This window comes from Labrus bergylta, chromosome 8 (assembly GCF_963930695.1).
Source record: "Labrus bergylta chromosome 8, fLabBer1.1, whole genome shotgun sequence".
NCBI classification, from domain to species: Eukaryota; Metazoa; Chordata; class Actinopteri; order Labriformes; family Labridae; genus Labrus; species Labrus bergylta.
Window position 1 is genome coordinate 16,026,011 of NC_089202.1, and position 24,012 is coordinate 16,050,022.

Sequence of the window (24,012 nt, forward strand, 5' to 3'; positions counted from 1 at the left end):
TAAAAAAAGGGAGATTAATTGAATAAAAAAAAAAAATAGCCATAAGCCTGAGTGAAAGATACTTAATCTCTCCCTTTTTTTTCTTCGTGTTCAGTCATCCCTGCAAGGTTTTAGCCAAATTCTAATCAAAATGCAACGCCAATACACTTTTAAGAGCGAATAATTCTCGTGGGTTATATAAAGACGGGGGGGGGAGGGGGGGGTCTTAGATGTTTCATTCAGTGAAGTATCCCTTTAAATGAGAGAAGCCAGGGGAGGAAGGGAGTTAGAAAAGAAGAATGGGATCAAGGTAACAGACTCAAGGATGGCGCAGAGATTTATTACATTTTGGAGAGTTCGGAAAAAGTGTCTCTTTGTGATGCCGTGAAAGAAGGAAAGAGTGAGAGAAGCGGAACATCTGAAGCGTGTGAAGCATCTATGCTTTGATGTGATGGTGTACTTGTGAGATATCTGCAAATAAAACACATTTAAATCGTATTTTCAAGAGACAGCGCAATGAAGGGAGGGGTACGTTTTTTTGATCATGAAAGAATTTGAATCATATACATTTGAAAAGGACTGGCATGCTATGAAATGTCTCCAGTGCTTCCAGTTGATGTCTGTCTTTCTTACACACAGATCATCATATGTGGATTTACACTTCTTCTCTGAACTTGTGTGACTTTTCTCTGCAGGAATGGAACAGAAAAGTTATTACTCCTTCAATCTAAAAAAGGGGGTTTGATCATTTGAAACTAGATAGACTCCTATAAATATTGCAAAGAACGCTTGATCAAATTCAAAGAAACAGGAGGTGAGGAGAGATTTTGGCAGCCCCGCAGCCAAAATCTTCATTTTCTCCAACCCCATTTATCCATCAATTCATCTCACTCTGCTGCCATCAGCTGATCCATCTGCCATTCCTCTGTGTCAATCCATCAATCATCCATCCATCCGTCCTTCTATGATATCATCCACCCATTCCACTTCACATGCCCTTTGTTCCACCCATTATTTCCTCGTTTATCTCTCATAATCGTCAATTCAACCCATTAGTCCATCTGTCAGCCCTGTCGAGGTACCTGGAATCTCCCGGGCGTTGCGAATCCAGCGCAGGGTGGCGGCCGGCTTGCTGCGCGGCGACACACAGGTGAGCTCCACCTCCCCTCCCTCCACGGCCTCCTGCTTCACCTCCACAGTAGGTATCTCAGGGGGAACTGAAACAGAGAGCGTCGCCACCTGATGGTGTGTGGCGTCGGTGTAGAGCTGGCAGAAGTAACCGCCCTCGTCCGACACGCTGACGTTGGTCAACTCGATGCGCACCAGCCGCTGCGTGAAGAGCACCATCTGGAAACGGTCGTCCTTCAGGGCTGGAGATGGACCAAGATGGAGTAGAAGTGGAGAGAGGGAGATGAGGATGGATGGAAAAGGGGGGAGGTGTGATAGGAGAGGAGATGGTGGGCGAGTGACAGGAAGAAAGGGAAGACATAAGTCGTCAGAGGGAAAAACACAAAAACCCTAAACACAGTTTCCATGTAAATATAAACAAACAAAAACCCAAAAGTGTGAAAAAACAAAGAAATCTTTTACTCTGGGTCAGTGTAATTGATCCAATGTTTTTCCTAAGCTTCCCAGACAGATACAGAGCATTGAGAATTGTTTTTGTCATGGTGCTTTGTTTGCTGATAATACATCCAACAAACACACACACCCGCACGCACACACAATAAAATTGCCAAATCCAGCGCTATATCAAAGAACTCGTTTTAACACATTTTACTAGAAGGCTTTTGCTTTTTCTGTTTTGGATTTATATTTGGATGAGACGCACTGCAAGGAGTGAGGTCATCCCTCAAACATAAACATACTTCTTCACATTAAGCATACTGCCTGGGAAAAATGGGAACTGTTCAGTTTTGGAGAGACCAAAGTTTTCCTCGTACACTTACTAAGTACACTCAAGTGCCACATCATGTTTTCATTTTTGCCATTTACTGTTTTTTTAAAGGCTGGAGTTTTCTTTGCCTAAATCAGTACTTAGGTGAGGTATCCGTTGTAACCATGTACTGTCAATATTAATGGATGATGCCTGAGGGAAGTCAGCCATCTGTGACTGCAGGGGGCTCTGGAGGCTCATCGGCAGCAGGAAATGCCGTGCTGGAAATGCTGTCTCACTCTAACTTTTAGTCAACCTAACGGCAGGCGGAGAGGTTTTTAAGCCTCTTGAAAAACGGTTAAATTGTGCCCACCTTTCATTAATGTCGGCTACGTGCCTAACTATGGATAACATCATTCTCGAAATCAAAACGAAGCATAAATCTTAATTTATGCTGTAAAAACGGCTTTTTTGGCTGTGGTGTGTAAGTGACTTCTGGGGTTCTTGGAGCCAGCCTCAAGCGGACACTCGACAATCTGCAGCATTTTGCACTCCTGCATTGGCTTCATTTTTCAAGACCAGAGGTTGTCGTTTGGTTACAACTTTAGAATGTAATTAAGAAGTGGACATTGCCACATGGTATCAAAAGTTAAACCAATGCAAAAGGGCCCTGTGCTCTCACAATGGCCAACCAGGGGCGACTTCAATTGTTGCAAAAAAAAAGTCGATCGTGTGGAACCAGATAACGAAATGTCCCTATTTCTCAGGGACTTATTTATTTTGATTTATTTCTCCAGTTAGAAATGTTCCTCATAAATTGAATGCTTAGATTTTAAGTGTTTCTTCAGCACAGCATGATGTTCATTATGTGGATTTGTTACCATTTAGACTGATGAGGATGAAGCAGGGTTTTCTCAAGAGTGATGCTACTTGTTACTTTGAATGCATTCATGTCATAGATCCATGGCACTGCCTATCCAACCTGTTGTCAAGATATACTTCTGGCAAGGAAACTCTAATCAGACGTTAATTGTCAATGTAAAATCATTCAAAATGAATAAAATAAAAACTAAGGCTTAAAATTGTGTTAAATATTGGTAGCCGTTTCAGAGCAGCTAATTTCTGTAATTCCAGACACAAATCTTGAGAATCATATTCAACCTTTTCCAGCCTTATTCCATTATTCATACCAATTGTGTTTGTTGTTATTTCTCTGGTGTGGCACCAAAAAAAAAGCACAATTATCTGAACATCTACTTTGTCGGCTTGGATGCCAGAAAATAATATATCCAGTGGGTCACCAAAGGTAAGAATCAATAAACCAAATCAGAGCTCAGAGAGTGGGTAGCTTGCCTTGGAGAGGAGGAGAAGTCCTGCAGGTCTCTCATGTATCACTGCTGACTTCTAAACTTGCTTTGACTTAGTTGTGGCAGTCTTATTTTTTGTCATTTTGCCTGTGCCAAAATAATTGCTTTAGTTCTTTTCCAATTAGCAAAACAACAGTTTTTTTTTTTTTTTTTGCAACACTAGAGTTCCTTGAATTGCTTAAACATCTGTCAGGAGTCAGGGTACAGGGTACCAACAGGGAAGCAAAGGAATGGTAGTTTCGACCTGAAGATGTAGGTACGCTGATGTTGCAACATGCAGGCCAAGAAAGTGACAGTTGCTGCAACCGCTTGCACTTTTCTTGCAGATAAGGGCGCAGGTTAGATTGGCACGACAGGTCTAGAAATGCAGGGTTGAAAGTGCTTGCTCTATGGCTTTGCAGTTGAATGACATTGGCGAGACCTGATTGCAGGCACTCGGTATCAATGGCACAGTGTAGACCTTGGCAATTGATGCCACTAATGCATTCTCAAAATGTACCTTTTAACACTCAGGATTTGGCAGGTACAGAGAATGAGGGAATGCTTTATTTAAGAGGTATGACATTTACTTTTGCTTCGGAATCAGTTATTCCTTAGTGTCATGGAAGTTACATTTGCATCAATTAACAGTTTTGTCTCCTAAATCCTGGAACAAGTGCAGGGTTATACTAACTTTTAATTTGTGATGCCACTGTCATTGAAATCTCTGCAGAGGAAAAGTGCAAAACATAAATCTAAAGATGGGCTTGACATTAAAAGTTCAGGGAGAAGTTGTAAAGTCAGTCTCGAGCAGCTCTGGGCTGTACAATCGTACAACATAACAAATGTCCTGGTTCTCTCATTTCCAGTTTTGTCGAAGAGTGTTGTTCATTTGCCCTGAACACTGATTGGATAATCCTAAAGTTTTGCTTTCAATTCTCTAACTTTAGTCATGTGTAAGTCCATTTTATAATTAGAAACCGGCATTTTTATTGTTCAGCTTATTAGGTTTTAATCATTATTGTTTTACACAGTGTAAAATTACTTTGAAAAGTGCCATGCAAATAAAACTCATTGCACAACCAAAATCTGTGTTAGGAAAGCTATTAATCTGAGTGGTGCCCTTTGAGCAAGAGAGAGGGAGACAGACTAAACACTACACTTGTACACAGCATAATCACTGCAATCCACACAGGATTGAATGCGAGTGTAGAAAAGTTAACGTTTAATTCTTCATCGGATCTTAGACTTTAGACCAATGAGCAACCATGAATTTCACACCGAAGACAAAGAACAGTTAGGTTGAGAAGGGATGAACTCACAGCAATTCTCTTATTGTTACTGAAGAAAGTATAGAATCAATGGCGAGAAAAATGCTGATAATAACAAATAACACTAACAGTCTGTGGGTGACAGTGGCTCGATCGTCCATAGATTCTCATTTGACACTCGCTTTGTATCGACTTCACTGTGAGACCTCTCCCTCACTCTCCGTCTCTATTTCATTTCGTGGCTCTCTTCGCTCCCTTTGTGTTGGCTTTGGCACACAGCAGATACTTCCCTGATGTAACAACCGGTCATCTCACAGCATTATTCATCACAACACAGACACCAGGGTATATATACTGGCTTTGTGTGTCTGTGTACAAGAAAGCGAGAGGGAACAAGGGCGAAAATATGAGAGAAATTGTCTAATAATAGCTATGTAATGTGGAAGGCGGGAAAAAAATAATATAGATAGAGACAGAAATCCACAGGGGCCTGGAGCAATGGAGTTATTCCACTTTTCCTGCAAGTACACCGCACTAATCTCCGCACCCCCACCCCCTAAATGTTCCCCCTCCACCGGATGGCATTGAGAGCACAGTTGAGAGCTATTCCCCCAAGAATAGGTAAATCTTTTTTTTCCCGCACGGCACTAAATGGCACCTAAATGTCAGACTTCTGTTCAAGTCCAAGTTCACCTTTATTGTCCTGCTTCATTTGCATTCTGAGGAGAGTTGGCAATAGCCGGAGTAAAAGAGATATGGACCACTGAAGAGAAAGGGTCCATTCGGATAGTTCCACTGCTCTATTATAGCCATCAGTTCCCCACAATCTCATAAAACACACCCCTGACTGGTTGCTCACTTGCAAAACATGCAGCCTAATTCGCTGCACTTACAGCAGCGCTTCTATTTGGGCAGTTAGTTTGGAATGGCTCTGCACTGAAAGGCTCTGGTTTGTAAGCCCGATATCTGGGCGGCAGATGGGCAATAGGCAGAAATGGGAAGAGCCCTTCAGCAAGCGATGGAGCAAATGTGGAGGCAGAGAGAGTGCCAGAGTGAGATGTAATTTACACTTCCTGAAAAAATGTCCCCATCGAGGCTTTTCAGGTGCTTACGGGAGCCAAATTAGTTGCGGGAAGCCATCAATACTTTATACCTTGTCTCACCTTTGGATCATTTCCCAGAGCTGTCTCTTTCTACATCTTCTGATGCTCCCTTTTTTTCATTCCCTCTGTTCCCATGGCTTCCTCAAACCTCTGCCCTTCTCTCATTCTCCCCTCTCTTTTCTTTATTCTCTCACATTTTCTCCTTCATTCCAGCTTTCGCACCACTTCTTCCTCTACCCTGTGATTAGGCGCCAACGTGCTTTCTGAACGAGTCCATGTCTTGTGGCAGCTCTGTTTAAATAGTAGAATTCACAGGGTGAGCTGATCTGGTGGAATTAAAGGAAGAGTTGAAAGTAAGGGACCCCAAAGAAGCGACCTTTCTTACCCAATTAAGTCCAAGCTGTGTTTGCGCTAACAAACAAGTGAAGAAAACGTTTGTTGTGAAAAGTATTGGAATGCTGCACCACGAAGGAAAACAGCTCTTTTTTTGTCTGCAGTATTTTATTCTTAGCTTGGTGTACTGCTCAGAAAATCTTCAGCAACTACTACGTTGGCAGAGACTGTTCCCGAGGGGAGCGTAGGAGTTGTGATTGTTGAATCAATGTAATTACAACAGGGAGTTGTAATGATTAAAATATGAAATTGTCATCAAGTGAAAATTATAACATAAAAAAACGTAATAGTTTGTAGTCAGGAAAAATGAATATATGCCTTTGAGGTACCAGCGATGAAGATTTAGTGATAACAAAATGACAGGTTCATGGAAGTTCCAGCTTTCTTTTTTTTTTTTTTAAATGTTTTTTTTGTTTGTTGCTGAGCTCAATGTTCACTTCTGAGTACAAACATGAAAATTGGTACATTGGTAAAGTTTGGGACCTGGAACATATTCGGAAGTTGATCTATGACAAAAACGCCTTTTGGCAGCTGCAGCATCCGTTTTACTTTTATATCTTTGCCAATGAGATTGCCAAGTCTCCGGGTCCTGACAAATTCAACAGCTTTTCTTTGTTCCATGCTGTCAGTGGCATTGACACTTTCTCCTTATTGGCACCCAAGGGGGGAAAAGATTGCATGGCATATTTGAGATAACAATGACATGGAAACAGATGCCTTATCTTTAATATTAGAAAGACTAGCCTCAGATTTTGAGATACTGTGGTTTTCTTCTCCCAAAATAACTGATACCAACATTAACTAATGCACTATATTGCGTTGTATTGTATTGTGTTGTTTATTGTAGTATTGGAATCCCTTACAACCTTCAACAGAAGGGTAGACAGGATCTATTGTATCAGAAGATATAAGGATACAACTTCCTTAAGTCATGATGGAATGTAAAATGGTAAAAATGGACACCACAATGCGTCGTCATAAAATGTTCAAGGTGTATTAAGTTTCTTGCTTTTATGAAAAAAGAGAGAATGATTTTTTCATCTAGGCTATCAGATAGTTTAAGCATGGTTCACCTTTCAATAGGATAATGATGAGAAAAATGTGCAGGATATGCCCTTATAACCCGTCATCATCACATCTCAATCAAAAAGAGGTCAGCTAGAGAAAACCAGCCCTGGATTTGGCCACTGCTCAATTTCACATGAGTGATTTCTTTAATCATGGTACTACAGTTGAGGATGTCTACCTTCTTAGTACAACACACTTCTTGAACTTGAACTTATTTTATTCCCACGGCAAGATGATGAAAACTCAGCCGGTTCAAGGACATGTTAGACTAACTTGCATTGTCTTTGAAGCTGAAGAGTTATTCATCTGTCACAACCTCAAAGCCATGAGAGAAGAACAAAAACATTTTCAACTAACATTTTGATTGGTTAACTCTCTGGTAAGTTCAGTTCAATTCCAATCACTCCAATTTAAGGATTCTTGTTTGAATTTTAAACAAAAGTTCTGAGTAACAGAAGCAGATTGAAATGAAAATGATACAATGTGTTATAGTTTCACAAAATCTCGATTCAGTGAGAGCAGCTTGAGGGAAGTGAGCTCTGCAAACAGACTGTCTTGAGATTGCAAAATCAAGCAGGGGAAATAAACACCTGCCACACAATTACAACCGCAGAGCAAACCCTTTCAGAATCATAACTCATCAAACTGTATAAGGAGCAGCGAGTCAGAGTGACTTTGACTAGGAACCATCTCTTCATATCGACTTGGGTTTATTGTTTTAGAGTTCGCACGGCAACATTCTCTGGTGAGTGGTGAACATGTACTCTTTGGGGGAGGCAGCATTTCTAGCAAACAATACAATGTAGTCTATAAAAACCTGTGTATAAGTTACAATAATTAGCTACTTTTCTTAATGAATTCAGTGGTTTTCAAATAAAGCTTACATACTTAATTTTTCAGATATTTTGGGCAATTTTTTGTAAAAAGAAACAAAACTACTTATATATTCAGAGGACAAAATCATCAAAAAGATTGGTAGTGCTTTGTCTACTGGGGCGTCAAAATTTACACAACCTGTTCCTCAGAGGAACTTCAATCTATCTGTTTATTTATCACGCCATGCAAAAAAATGCCACACTTGTATGACTTTTACGTTAAGTCATAACATGCAATCACATACGTTACATGATGACTTATATTAAACACACTTTACCATGGTTTTCTAACACTATTATGAAAATGTGTGCTCAAACAGGCTGTTTTGGATATTTTCCCTTTTTGACATCACAAAGGGTAGTAACCCCTCCCCCAGGTGGGTGACTCTCCCACATCTAGGTGTTTGTTCTACCCTCTGAGTCTGCCTTCTCACTGTAAACATTTGGGCATAGTGAAAGAAAGCCCGAGCCACCTAAGCCCTTCCAGAGGGGCGTGGTCAGAGACAGTTCATTTGCATTTAAAGCTACAGACACAGAAACAGCCTGTTCTGAGCAGGGTTGAAATAGAGGGGTTTATAGACATGATAAAATACAGGCTCAGAGTGGATTTTTAGAAAGGAACTTTTCAGACATCTTTTGGGCAGCTCTGAAACTTATTTAAACTGGTTGATGATAATATGTGACCTTTAATGATCTTAAATCTTAACCTAAGCATGTTGCTGTGTTGTCGTGGTGAATGACAAAAAATGTGAAATTATTAAAAACTCACCCTCTTGGCCTTGACTCAAGCAGAGTTTTACACTGTAGCCTTTGGCTAGAGCTCAGATCTTAAGGAGTTTATCCCACAGATTATGTGAGGCATCAATAAACCATTGCTACACTGCAAAACATGAAATTTGGCTCCAATTAAGCTACTCCTTCCAAATTTCAAAGGTAATGCTTAATATCCTTGATCTTTGTTCTCTTGCTCAGAGGTTTCCTAGCAGCCCTTACAAAGAATCTGAAGGTGGCAGCTTTTGCCCTTAATTAGTTAAGAAGAAAACATGGAGTGTTTGCCTACCCTGAGGGCCTCAATGTAATCTGCCTTCATTATAATATTGGTTACAATAATAATTTAACATAATGCTGCCTTTAAAAAAAAAAAACATAGATTGCCAAGGCTGTGCTCTAATGAGGAGCTGTAATACGTTCTGATCTCATCACAGGGGTTAACAGTGGATTATACAGAGAGCTTAGAAGTCTGCTTTTAAAACAGTTGAAGCAGCCACACTGTTAAGGCAGAGAATAACACCATCTCCTAAATTAACTCAGGGTTATCTGACTTTTTAATGTGGAATCACTTCAAAGGCAAAGCGAGGACATTTGCAATAAGAAAAATGTAAAGTGCAAGTGCGGGTGAGTCACTGCTAATGTGTTTAAAAGGCTGCTTTCAAATGTCACCGAGGTCAAACACATGTCACAGAAAAATTAAGTACGAAGCAGAGCAATGTGTGCGCGTGCATATACACACCTCGCGTGCCGTTAAAGAAGAGGGTCTGCCGGCGGGGATTCTGGATGACCACGATTGATCCATCGTAGTTCTGCAGGCGGCAGGAGATCTGGGCCGTACCGCCCTCCAAGACTGTCACATTCTCGGCCTGCACCGCCTGACAACGAGCTGTGGAAGAGAAAGATGGACATAAATTTAGTAACACAGAGAGGAAGATGAGAGGGACAAATGGGAGGAACAGATGCCAAGAGAAAGGGATGTTCAATTTGCTCCTCACTTGAGATAGAACCTTTCAAAATAAGGTACTTAAAGCATCCTTCATTTACTCACTATTCATCATGGGCTTGCGACAATGGAGAAATGCAGAAGGGAGGGAAACAGAGGAGGAGACAGGGGGAAAGAGATAAAGAGTTTGAAAGCGAGAGAAAAGACAGTGAAGGACTCAACAAGTAAAAGAGGGTGCTTATGAACAATGTGTCCTTATGATTATAATAAGGATGATTATAATTACCACCATTCATCTTTTTTATGTGCACAAACCCGCGCACATACAAACAGCCCTGTAGCCTCCAGCGAGTCTAACAGAATGCTCCAACACACACATTTGAATACATAATGCCTTATTAAATCTCTAAGTGGCTGTCGGTCTTGAGTTTAGGCACACAAACACACACAGAAAAGGACTCAGATACACACAACTGTGGCACATTATTGGGAAGACACTCCCGGAAAGGCATTTTTTAACAGATCACAGTTGGATTTCGGCCCTGCCACCGCCTAAAGGTGTTATAATAGTGTACGCTGCAGTGTTATAATCGTGGTAAGAACGCTAAGTGAAGCTTATTCACATACTGTTCACAAACTTTTACAAGTTCTTCAAAACTGCAGGAATAAAACTAATACAAATGCCAAAAATAAATCTAAAAGGTTGATTTGCAAGGCCTGTCTCTCTGGATGAGTGTAAAGAAACCTGTTAAATCAAATATTCTGCAGGTCTGAGAGACTGTAGAAATGATTACAGAGGGTTGGAGCAACAGCAAAAAAAAGTTGGGACGACTTTTGTTTTGCCCGTGTGAGTGGGGCATGGGTAGAAAGCAAAAATGTGAGGATCAAAGTGGACAAGAAGTGGGAAAAGGAAAGAGGAGAGTGGATACGTCTGTGATCGGCTCAATGGAAAAGGCTGGGTGGAGTAGAGAGCAGAGAGAGCGTGGTGGAAGCTTCGGCTGCACTGAACATGTTTTTAAAGCCATTTCTCATCCAGGTGCAAGCTAAACCAATTGATTACACTCCATTATCCCGATGTAATGCTTCTTATTACAGGTATTTGGAAAGTGCTGGGTGGGATCACAGTCCAGCTCCAGCTCTTATGAATGAATATTTCCATACATTCACACGGACACCTGTGTTAACATTCAGAGTGCATATATATATGCTCAGAAACATGCCAGCCTGCAGAGCGACCTGCACACTCACATAAACTTTTGCACAATATCTTTCAAACAAACTTCCCCGGCCTTTAAAACCAATCTTTTTTTTCAGTCAAGGGTTCTGAGAAGCAGCAGGGAGCCTCTTTGAAGCTGCTGACATCCAAAGAGTCAGTAATGAGAAGGTTGATTATGATCTGATTGGAGCGCCCTCCGTGTTTGTGGGTCAGACTGTTGACACGGCTCGGGGTGAGTCACACCTCCCGCTGCGCACAATGGACACCGAGCTGCATCGTTTGAATCCAAATGATTGTAACGCAATTAGCCATAAGGCTTCAGCCAGGAGTGGAACGTGATTGCCTTGAAGAGAGCACCAGCTTGCCAGGCTTCCAAAACTAGTATTTACCAATTTGCATCCCCATTTGCATCCCCTCTCTCCTTGGCCAAGAGTTGGCCGTGGGGAGGATTTAGAGAAAGAGTGCCATCAATATTGAAGCATGATGATGAAGCAGGCAATAAGGTGTTCCGATAAAGACGACAGGGCCATATATATTTCACTGCAGGGTCTGGCTGTGTTTCTGTAAAACACCTTCAGAAGGCAGGAAATGTTGTGAGACAAACAGATGGCGGCTGCAGGAGCAGGAGTTGCTGACTTGACTGCTTTAGGCCTTAATAAATGTCTGTTTCTGCAACTGAGCATGTCCCAAATCTTTTTGCGCATGTGAGCGTGAGCACAAAAGGTAAGCATGTGCTCTGGGTGTGAATAAGCCAGGGCTGGCATATTGTAATAAAGCTACTTTGACATCATCTGATCCCGCCAACTCCATCCAAATTTAATTCTCCCCCTGATTTTAATCTCTTTTAATGAAATAGTCAAAGCCTACATATTCATCACATCAGGGGAAACAGAGAGACGCAGTGGATATTGAACTGAGGACAGAAAGAAACCAAAGGGGGATAAAGACAAAAGGGGCTCTAATACTCGGTGGAACAGAAAAAAATCTTGACAATTACCACTAATTGTAGTCATTATTGCTCCCATTCTCTGCATCAATATTGTGATTCATATCGGGGGCCATCAGGGCCTGCCACCGCCATCCCAATTATTTTTCTAATGGCTGTGATTACTCATCACCGTGGCAACCGGGCTAGGCCGCCATTGTTTTAAAAAGTGTTAATTCTAATAGGGCTGCCGTGCATCCTGTTCAGCGTCAGTGAGTAATAAGTGACCCGACGGAGAAAGAATGGCTTTGAGTCAGAAACCCAAGACAAAGCAACACGGTCAAAAGTTTGCTTCTGGGATGAGGCCAGAAAAAGTAATTAGCTGTCCATTTATATCCCCTCTCCTCCTGACAGCTGTCATCCCTTCAAAGGAAATTAGCCGCAGTAAAGCGAAGAAAAGCGACCAAGAAAAACTAAAATTGTTAACCGCTGCTGCAAGTGAGATGGCTGGCATCCGCTGTCGCCTGCTGAGAGATGCCACCCGAAAAACACCTGCTGGCTGCTGGTGGATGATCAATCCATGCATAAAGAACAGAGGGATGAAGAGATGGTGGGGTGGGGGGTGAGAGCTCTATCCGGGAAATGATAGCAGGGAGTTAGGAAGCAATGGTTTGGGTATAATAATGCAGCTGGCAGGGTCTGGACGAAATATACGACAGATGACGCATATTGTACCTCTCCTGTTCATAACGCAGCTGGGTGCAGCACTTTGAGTTTGACTGGTTGGTTTTATAGGCTTCACGTCAAGGCCGCGAGCCTGTGCATGTGATCAAGAGAAAAGTAAAGTACAGATCAGAGAGTGAATGAGAAGGACGTGAAGGGAATCAACATGTGTGGCAGTGGTATTAATCTGCCCCGTATTAAAATCAGCACCCGTAATAAAACTCCCCGAAAGAGTCGAATCATATTAGGAGGGAAATGCTGAGAGGAATCCATACCATGGCTGGTGCACTGACGGGTGAATAAAACAGGAAGGAGGGGAGGGGGGGGGGGGGGGGGACAAAAACAATTACTTCTCTCTCCAGCCAAGCGGGGGCAGTATTTCATAGCAGTGAATTGGTGCTTCTCATCATTTCAAATGCCTCTGTCACAGCCCCCCTGACAAAAAAAAGAGAGCCTTTATTTACTACGGCAATAGAGATCGAAGAAGGGCCATCATTTCAGAATACATAAACAAATAAATAAATAAATAAGAGGCGTGCAAATTCATAAGACAAGCCTGTTCAGGGGCCTGTACTAATGGTCCCCACAATGGGGTTGAGTTATAAGATGAGGGAGGCAGAGCATAGGGGGACAGAGAGAGAGAGAGAGAGAGAGAGAGAGAGAGAGAGCGAGAGATGTGGATGAAGGGAGGAGGTGTAAAAGAGGGGGGGGGGGTTTGGGAGGGAGCCAGGTGGACTTGCTGGCTCACCCTCGGTCACGGTAAATTCTAGAAACGGCCTCACTGGTGCAGGGTTAGGGGGCTGAATTAGAGCCTTGCTGAAGTCTAACTCTCTCTCTCCATGTCTCTCAGAGTGAAGGAGGAGGGGGGAAAAAAAAAAAAAGACAAGCCACAGAAGAGATGAGCTGTCTCCGCTTGCCCCAAACATGCCCCCCATGTATCCTTGAAGCAGTGCAGTCACTGTCTCCTATTCATTATCTCTCATTATCTTTCAATTGGAAGCGGGCCAAGAGCTTGTGTTTTCTTTGCATGCCGGCCACGGACTTACAAGCGAATCGATGCAGGCGGATACAATGCACGACCCCCTTATGTTATTACTGCTTTAATTAAAACAATAACGGGAGCTCATAGTTTCCACTCTTATGGGGTCGTTCGCTGGCAACTTCTCAATCTCTTCCCATCTGGATGTACATTTTCCCCATCATCCCCCGAGTCGGCGAGGCGAGCCGGCTCTTTCACAGCATGTATGCAAATGCTGTTGGAGATGTTTATGTGTTGGGGTGTGTTTGTGTGTGTTGCTCCAGGTTAATCGCAGAGTTTTTGCACCGCACTGACTCTATGAAAAAGCTGACTTTGAGGTTCTTCTTCTCCATACCTCTCTCTGCAGACCCACAACACCCTCCCCCCCCCCCCCTTCCCCCTCCATTTTTGTCTTCCCCGTCTAAAATTATCACTCCATCTCCTTCGGGGAGCCAGAACTCTGCCAATCAAATCCAATGCAAAGAAAACAGAAAAGAAAAGAAAAGATGATGCTCACTCTATAAATAATACATAATCCTTTTACAAATCTCGCTCTCATCTCTCTCATTACCTTGGTTCTGTCGCTTTTTCTCCTGTCCTCTTTTCTCTCTCTCCTCCACTCCTCCTTTTTTTATTCATTTTTCTGTGACCAACCCCCCCCTCACTTCCACTTAGTCCACATCTCATAAATCTCCCTTCCTCCTGCCTTCGTGTCTAATCTCATTCTCACCATCTCCCTCTTTCTCCTGTTATTCAAACCTGCAGTCCCTCCATCCCTCTCCTCCCTACTTTCTGCCTGATCAAATCCTTGAATCTCTTTTGCTCCCTATCTCCTTCCTCCTTCCCCTCTTCCTTATCTTTTACTGCATCGTTCATCACTCATCTTCTCCATCAGCGCTGTCCTAAAGATCCCCTTTTCTCTCTCTCTCTCTCTCTCTCTCTCCTGGGCCTCAGGAGAATGGTTGCGACTCTTTCTTCCTCTCTCCTGTTATCTGCCGTCTCCTCCATCCTGTCCTTTCTTCCTTCTCTTTCTTCATATTACCCCCCACCCCTCGCAATAGTTTTCTTCCAAGCTGCAATAGGCTTTCACTCCCCTTGCAATCTCTCTTTCTCTCTTTCTGAGACTCAGTGGGAATCTTCTCCTGCCTCTCTGTTCCTTTCTGCTCTCCTTTCGCTAAATGTGATTTGTTCTGCAGCTCAAGTCTGCAGCATAATCGCGCTGTTTTTGTAGTGAGTGAGCCGAAGGAGCGGAAGAGAAGAAGCAAAGGGGGGAGATGGAGAAAAAAAGAGAAGAGGAGTGATTGGGACATGGGGACAAAACAAATGAGTGGAGCAGGAGACTCGATATCTCAGTTTTTCTTTGGCACTCTTTCATCTTCTTGTCCAACTTTTGCTCCATTTAATTGCAAGTCCCATGCAGCTCAGCCCCTTCTTCACGTTTTATCCCTCTCTTTCTCCCTTTCTTACTCCTTAATCTCTCTACTTCTTTGGCATAGCTTCAGACTGTCTCTCTCCATCACCCACTGGTGTAGTGTGAGCGCTGCAGTGCTAATCAGCAAAATCAGCACAAAATCTCCCTCCATTCTTGACCTCTCATTAGAAACATTTACTTTCTTTCATTTATATATTTCAAATCCTGACTTTTTCTCCCCAGCCTCCATCCTTGGCATTGAAATTCATTCTCTTCTTCCCCTCTCTATGCCTACCTTTATTTTCCTCCTCTCCTCTCCTTTTGTCTGACCTTCGTATCTTTATGCCTCCCCATCCCTGTGGTGTATTTCAATCACCTCATCGTCCTCACTTCTTCATCGTCCTCGCTCGCCTGCTGTATTGCATCTCCCTGATCCCACTCTTCTTGTCCACACATCCTATCACTCTTTCTGTCTCCCCATTCCCCTCTTCTTACCCTTCACAAACTTTCATCTACCTCTATCTTTTCCCCTGTCACCCCTCTTTTCTGACTCTTACAGCTGGTTAGCTGTATCTACTGTGCTGCAGTTTATGACTCGGGTCTGTCACGGGCCCAACAACCCTGCGACAATGGCTGCCGCGCGCACACCCGACAGCGGCTTAAAGGAAATTTACAGGGCTATTACAGCGACCGCTATCACACTGGAGATTCACCACAGCCAAAAGCACTGGCTTTAACACCCCTTCAAAATCCACCACATGGCTGCCTTCCCTTTGCTGTGTAGCAGTGTTGTGTGTGAGTGTGTGTCTAACACTGTTTATATGGGAGAGAGGAAATGCAAAAAAAAAAAAAAAAAAGCTTGAAATGGTGCTAAATGTGTACAAGAGAGTGTATTTGTGTACAAATTCAAGGCCCGAAACAAAACTGCCCTACTGGCATGGATTACATAACGACGCTGACTGCCAAGACACAAACTCATTCTTCCTCTGCTTCCCTCACTCCCTCATTGTCCACCCCTCCTACCCAGAATCCCCCTCAACTCACCAACAAACACAATGTCCTTCTGTTGATCTAATGTGCAAAAAAAGAAAGCAGTAAAATTAGAGAGAGAAGGTACTGTGCACAGCGGCACACTTGTTTACCAGTGAGCATAGGAAAAGAACATCTCAGTAAACCCATTATATGATAATGACAAGAGGTATACATTGCTAGCAATTCTGTCACTGATCCCACTCCACCTCATGTTCTTCTTCTCCTCGCCACCTAGGCATCGTGTTCTTCAATCAGTCTTATGATGCTTGGCTTCACATCTCGACCTCATGCAGCTCTTTTTTAAGGCCTTGTCTCTTGATTTAACTCTGTACCCCTCCCCTGCATCTCTTTCTGTCTTGAAAACACACACACACACACACACACAGACTGCGTTGTTCTCAGTCTCTGTCTTGCTGTTTCTCTTTTCTGTCTCGGCTGCTTCTTCCCTTTTCCACCTCACATACAGTACACGTTTCTATCTGGCCAGGTCCTTATTTCTTTCCAATGTCAGTCTGTCTCTGTATATATTGGTGTCTTACTCTGCACTTTTTCTCCCGTTACTTCTCGTTGTATTCCTCAACCTTCTCCATTTTGCTTGCTGTATCTCTCCTACTCTGGGGTCCAACTTTCTTTTATTAGGTTCTTCAGAGGAAAGCTCAGAAAAAAAAAAAAGGATTCAAACACTCTTATATCTGTCTTTCTTTCTCTGTTTTCATTCGTGACCAAGTCTTTTGGTCCATCCGTCTATTCCCTGCTCCTTTCACCTCCCGGGCATATGCTTCTGTCTTAATATATTCTCTCTAGTATCAATCTTAATTACTTATTCTGACTTAATTACCACCAGTTTGAATTGTCCATCTACAGCTCTTGTTTCATGATTTTACTGCAAGCTCTCCCTTCAATGGCCATGCACTGAATCTTATTCTGTATAAACTACCATTGTTGTTATATTTTTCAAATACATCAGAGACATCATGTGACAACATTTGGAGCTAAATCTGCAGGAAGTCTAAAAGCACAAAAACATCAGGCTGAAACTGAATTGCCACATTAGTGCTTACATGTAAACAGGCTTGTTTCCTCGACATTGACACCCGAGTTTCCACCTAGAATCAATAGTGCACGTCTTATTTAATCTGTGTATGTGTGTGTATGGACATGTGAGTGCTCATGCGTGCATGACTTACGAGTGATGCAGAGGAGGACCAGGACTAGGCTGCGCAGGGCCAGAGAGAAGGGGGCAGGGAGGAGGCGGCAGAGGACACAGCTCCGGACAGGCCTCATTGTGTATTGAGAAGCTGTGTGTGTGGGTATTTGTGTATGTGTGTGTGTTTAGATGTGCACGTTTGATCAATGGCTCCTCTGTGACCTAGCTTGCACTGCTACAGAAAAAAAATCGAGTCAACACACACACTCTGATCTGTTCCTCCCCTGCAATGCTGCAGACACGTGCACACTAACAGCCCAGCTATGCTTTAGAGCAATCAGACAGAAGTTGTTGTTTGAGGACAAGACTTAGAAAGGACACTTATGTGCTACACTGCATCACAATGCATGCAAAAGAAACTGTTGGAGCTGCTAAATCACTGAATTATGGCCACGGCTTGCACGCAACACACCGAAGTTTGGCCAGAGCTCAAGGTGCTAAAAGAACTAGCAATTCAAATCACAATGCACACAGAGATAAGCTTTTAGCAACAAAAAAGTTCAAGTGTCGACTTTTGCCCCCTGTGCTGCTAAGAAAGAACTAACAAAATGTGTTTGTCTTAAATCCATAAAGTGTAAAGGCCTTGCTGCTACAAGGAAGAACAGGAGCCCAGTCCCATCTAAGCACAACAACAACAAAGCAAACACTGCTAGGCTAGCTATTTTCTACTACAGTGCTCCAAGCCTCCTGAGACCAAAACCCAAGCTTCTTAGATCAATAAAGCAGAAAAACCAATACCAAAAGTGACCAAAGGAGACCTACACTATTGTGTTCTTTACCAGCAAGGCTTTTTAGTAATGGCAGCTGTGCAATTAGCCAAACTAGGGTCAACTTAATTAGCTCATCCCCCACTGTACACTGTAGTGCCAATTTAAAGCTAAGCTAGCTCTGAGGACCAGGCTCCCTATCAGCCAAAAATGTAACCACAACAACCAACTGCTTGTCTCCTGTAGGTCATACTTCACCGCTCCAAGAACCAGAGAACGTCAATAATACTATATTTTAGTCACATAGAGACTGAGAAACAGTATTCCAAAGCAAGTCAAGTTTATCTCGACTGATGTTGATTGAATGCTTACTTTTAAAAATAGAGCTACCTACATTTCTGTGCCCTCGAGATCATCAAAATCTAGGGCAACAATGCTCGTTCTACAACAGATTGTATTTTAATGAGTCAAACAAGGGTTCCTGCACTCCACACCACACAAATCGGCAGACATGAGTCAATGTTCCTTTGAGCTACAACCCAACCAGCCTGGTCTCTGGAGAGGTGGATACACTATCTTGCAACTCATCAGGAGATAGCTAAGGTTAAATAAAATCCATTGAACTGGAGTGGTGCACTATAAAGAAAGAAAGTGGAAGTGCTTGCCCTGTGTGGAAAAACCAACTTGTACAATGTGGAGCAGACTGAAGTCAGAGTTTCAGATTACACTTTTTTTGGTCTGCTATTTTACCCCAGAGACTTGCACATTATTCCCACACAGTAGCTACCATTATTCCCTTGAATGCTAGCACTCTTTTGATACGCTATCATGTATACACTGTTGCGTAAATGGACAGTGATTTTTACATGGTAATTTCAGACTCCACAGAATAATCACAGGCTATCAGACAGTGTAATCGTGCAGCATCGACTGGCCTAACTCTCCCTTTTCAACATGCTACACTGGGTGCAGTCAGCCCCTGGTTTCCCTCCAGATACACACTCACTCATACACACCGTTCTGAAATGCTGTGTTCAATGTTCGGGCAGAAGTCCACTGATTGTCAGGACCTAATGCATCATCAACCTCTGTGTAGCTCTTGTGTGCTTGTATGTGTAAGTATGTGTGTTTAATATGTATGAATGTGTTTGTAGTGCAAAGACAAAGCGAGACAAGCTGCACCACACACCTCACTGAGCACTATCTGATGGAATAAAGTGCGGGTGTCATCCTCAGATTACTACACACTGCCCGCTCCCTCTCACTCTCTGTTGCACTGCAAGCACAATGAGCTCTAACGGCAAAGGCCCTGACACTTCTGGCAAAGCCGAAAGCGGATCATCGCCAATCTCCCCTACGGCGGCGACTTCAGCGGTCAACTGCCTGATGCTGAGAAAATTACTCTGTGTTGGCGTGCACCGCAAACTCAGGTCTGGAGCCTGGCAGCAGATGGACAGAAACAAAAGTCTATTCAGTTGTTCAAATTGATCTCTTCAAATTGTGTTTGGTTTATCCGTTCTGCCTTCCTTCTCTCCCCTCTGCCTTTAATCCTCCAGTCAATCCGTAGCAGCTAGTTAGTCCTGCAAGTTTGTCCTCCTTTTCGATTCACTTTTCTCCTGTTGATATAGAAAATTGCTATAATCCCAAAGTGGTATCGCTGCAGATCACGTCCATCAGTCTGTCCGTATCCTATCTGCCTTCCACTTGTTTATATAACCCCGTCCACCCTCCCTTTACTCAGAATGTGTGGGGATCAGTGTCTGCATATTTTGCATACTATTTTGTGAAGGTTAGAGATGAGTGTGTGTGTGTGTGTGTGTGTGTGTGTGTGTGCCGATTGAGGCAGCGACAAAGGTTTTCTTTCAGTTCACTAAACAGTGGCAGCGTGTGTGTGTGTGTGTCTGAATATACTTGTCTGTCCAGTGTGGACTGAAGCAGAGTTTACATTTGGTTGTCTGTTTGTCCCTTCCAGTTTCTACCAACCATTAATTTATCCAAGCAGGCGCACACACAGAGGCATCATAGTGCCTCTTTATGTCTAATGGCCGTTTTTTTATGGCAGCAGGGATGCGCACGGCTGTCTGCTGACAAGAACTATGTGCATGTTTGTCTTTAGGGTTTGCAATTGGAAGCGGATGTGGATAAGGCAGAAACGTACATGACTACGACCGTGTTATGAGTTATGTTGATGTGAACCTGGCGTAATAGTCTCAGCTCCATATTTTTTACACTGATGAAACAGAATTTATTGCTCACTGGTAGTCTAACCTGTCAAAACATTTTGAATCAACCAATCATGCATAATGCAGTTCCAGCCACACATGCACCATCATTACTGCTATTGGCAATAAAACCTGCAATACAAAGCAAATGATAGAAGCTAACTACGCTACACTCCGCGTCTCTGACTTTCATTGTCCTGTAAAGTGCGTGAGGCAGCACAGTTTTGCTTTTAAATTAGCACCTCCACTTGTTCTTAATCAACTGATCAGTTCTAATCAGCCTCAAGCTGTATTTACAAACATCTCTGTGCGTTTAATTTGAAACATGCTGTTCCCTATTATCAAGTCAAATAAAGTCACGTTTATTTATTAAGTGCTTTTAACAAAATAGGGTCATCCCAGAGTGCTTTATAGAGCAACAAAGGACATAATTACAGACAAAAGGAGGAACACATGGCAAACATTGCACCACCGGCGAGAGTGTGTGTGTCTCTGTGTGTGTATCTGTGTCCACAGAGTCCCTGTGTGGGTAACCCCCTGATGGGTGTATTTGTTTTTGTCGCAGTGTGTGCGGAAGTAAGGGAGGTAACGGCAAATTGTGTCCCCTATCCCCCCTTCCTCTTTTTTTCTCCCTCCCTCTATCTCTCTGTCTCTCTGTCTCTCTCTCTCATCCAAATCAAATTTTTAATGGGCTTCATTGGTGCCACCGTGGAATAAGTGTTGCCAAAGCACTTAAGGGGCTTAAGTCAGCGGCGTGCTGAAAATATTAAGCACTCAAACAGCCTTACAAGGATCCCTGCCTGCTTAAGTATGCCGAGGAGGTCGTGCCAGCGTTTAATACCAATGGTATTAAAGCGCCCTGACAAGGGAGGGGAACAGAAATGTAGATGTATATATACAGTATGTCCCACAACTGGGGAGGAGATGGAGAGATGAAGGCTGGAGGGTGGGATGGAAAGAGGCGAGGAGGGGGCATAGAGGTGGATGTTGACAACAAGGGATGGTTCAAGGGAAGGACAGACACAAAATTGGGAAAATGAGGTGAAGATAGAATACAGCCGAAGACAAATAAGAAAAACAGAAAGTTATAAAAAGTAGTGAGATGGGTGAAGAGAGGCAAGGGAGGAGAGGAGAGGAAATTAAAGAAAGAAACAAGCAGTGTAGAGGAGGAGGAGAGATGCAAGGGATTCGGGCCAAGGTGTGGGAGGTAAGGGTTGATGGGATAGCTGTGAACCAGCAGCACAGGGCTAATGCAGAGATTCTATCGGGAGGCTTATCCAAGATTAAATTTCTCTTTGTCCTTAAGGCGCTTCTTGGGTAAGCGGAAGTGTTGAATTTATTTCTTATGTCTCCCTCGAGGTTGTGCGGGTGAGTGTGCTGGGGGAATGTGTGTGTGTATACGTGTGTGTGTGTGTGTGTTGAGTGCGTTATGGGGGGTACATGCATATATGTGTCTGTGTAGGCGGGAATCTCAAGGGTTTATTGGCTGACCGTGCAGAGTGTAAAGGAGGGCATGTGTTCCTGAATGGTATAAAGATAAATCAAATGAACAACTCCCAACGGGTGTTTCAGGATAAGTGAACATCCAGGTATCAGTGTGGTTACATTAATATAGGCATGTGAACTCATACATATAGATAATCATGAATATAGATTGCGTATATTTCTAAAGGCCAATACTATTTTCAAGTTGTTGTTTTTTTTATCAAGAGTTTGTTTTATGGTGCTGCCACAAAGTCCCAGGCTACTAGAAAGTTTAATCACTCACAGGAATGTAGTATCTGAACGCTTGTGATGGAGTAATCTCCCCTGAGACGCAGTGTAAACAAATCACACCAAACGGAGACCACTAGCCCACCGTATATGAGATCCTGTATAACTGATCATTCTTTTTAAACAATCTTTAACTTTCATAAGGAGCTAATCAGACATGTGAAGCAGAACATCATTAAACCTTTGAGTCATTAGACTCTAATTCAACCCGCAATGGGCCTGGGATGAGGTGTTCATTTTGTTAAACTCGGGACATTAACTCACAATCTCAGATGTGTTTTCACACAAAGACTTAGGCATAAACCCCAGGTCACCGGCCCAGTCAGTAGAGAAGGCGCCTTAAGTTTTAAAATGCTCTTTTCTCCATTGATTTGGATAGTGATGCACTGTGGGCTCCACTTTTCATGAAGCTGAAGTCTGTGTGTATTTTCTTGAGGATAGTCTGAAGTTGGGGTGTTGCAAGTTTCGTGTCAATTATGCAAAAACACTTGACGGGATATTTAACTTGTTTTGCAGTTTTATTTTAAATAGATTGATGGACTACTTAATTTGTGCTTTTCCTGTTTTGCGTGTCAAAACAACTATTTCGACCCTGGTCTGAGTATGCTGACCATCATCTGCTTGCTCAGCGCCCTCCCCCCCTCCCAGCACTCTGCTTTCCTTTTCCTCTCGTCTTTCTGATTTCTTGTTTGTTTGGGTGACCTGACATTAATAGCTAGCCGAGAGCCATGCACTAGCTAATCCAACTGGGTTTTCTCAGAACTCTCTAATTAGAAAAGTCACAGCTCCTCGATCTATGGACACTATCACTGGCTGCGTTTTCTGGAGGCACGGCTCAGGCAACTTCCTGCTCACCTCATGCTCCCGGCGAAGGGATCAATACAGCCCGATCATTTGGGTACATTTCGAGTGACACCGTCGGTCTTTCTTCTCACAACCTAGGATTAGAAACTTTTGATTTTCTTTATTTTTTCGCAGCCTGTTGACAGTGGAGCCTGGCAAATAAATAAAAGTCAATAAAGCTCACACCGTGACAGGCAAACAAGAATACAAAACAGATAGTAGGATTTGAATCACTGCAGACTGAAATGACATAGTTTGGGTGTGAATGCATAAGAAGGTAGAATATCTTTTCTTAGCTTATATACTTTTTTCACCTTTCTCTGTATATTTACAGTAAACCAGAAGAATACATTAAACATACCTTCCACAGTATTTTCACAGGTTTTATAGGGCTAAAGGACAAACATAAAGGCCCATTGGTTTGGTGTAGACATCCTTGTGTCATCACACTTTGCATTTGCCATGAATCAACCTCACGTTCAAAAATGAATATTCTTTGCTATTTCTCCTCAAGCCTGACAAAGAACTGAGCATGCATTTATGAACAAAAGACTCTCAAGTCATCCTGCAGAAAGCTATTGATAGCTACCAATGGAGTTGAATAAGCTAGTTGAAGTTCACTACTTCAGTAGTAATGCTCTACTTTTACAGAATTCACTGTGTTGAATTAACTCTATCAGAGCAGTAATTTAACAATCGCAAGACTCAGAACCGGCTTTCACATGGTGAATAGACTTGAACTTATATAGTGCTTTTCTAGTCTTCTGACTACACAAAGCGCTTTTACACCCCATGTCACACCAACCCATTCACACACTGATGGCAGAGGTTGCTATGTAAAGTGTAGTAACTAATCCCATTTGTAAGCCACTGCTGAAGCAGTGGGAGCAATACGGACATGTTGCTGCAGGAGCTGGGGATCAAACACCTCGAACTTCCTGTTGGGAGACGAGGACTGAGCCACAGTCGCCCCATGCACATCATGCCATGTCAATGTTTCTGTCTTGAGGACATGAATGAAAGTGAGCCAGATTTTACACATTATCTCATCAGCATATTACAGAGAAATTTCCTCTTAAGTGTCAATGTGGACAAATCTTTAAGAGTTTACAACAACATCTAATATCAAGATTTTTCAAATCTTTTTTTAAACAAATCTAAAAACTCCAAGAAAACTGAATGTGTAAAAGCTGTTTAAAACTTAAAGCTTCTATGAGGAACTTTTGTTTGTGTCAATTTGGAGCTCTAAGAGGTACATCTCATCTCTTTCTAAATTACTCTTTTTTTCTGATGTAAAATCTCACCCTGCT

At 42.7% G+C, this 24,012-nt stretch overlaps 1 protein-coding gene across 1 annotated transcript in view; it reads right to left on the reverse strand.

The window, feature by feature from the left end:
• cadm4 (cell adhesion molecule 4) overlaps positions 1–24,012 on the reverse strand; it is a 163,537-nt gene that overhangs the window by 25,397 nt on the left and 114,128 nt on the right. The window contains 2 exon segments of the mRNA XM_065958088.1: positions 1,062–1,349; positions 9,422–9,568. Coding sequence (XP_065814160.1) covers positions 1,062–1,349; positions 9,422–9,568 — 435 coding nt within the window.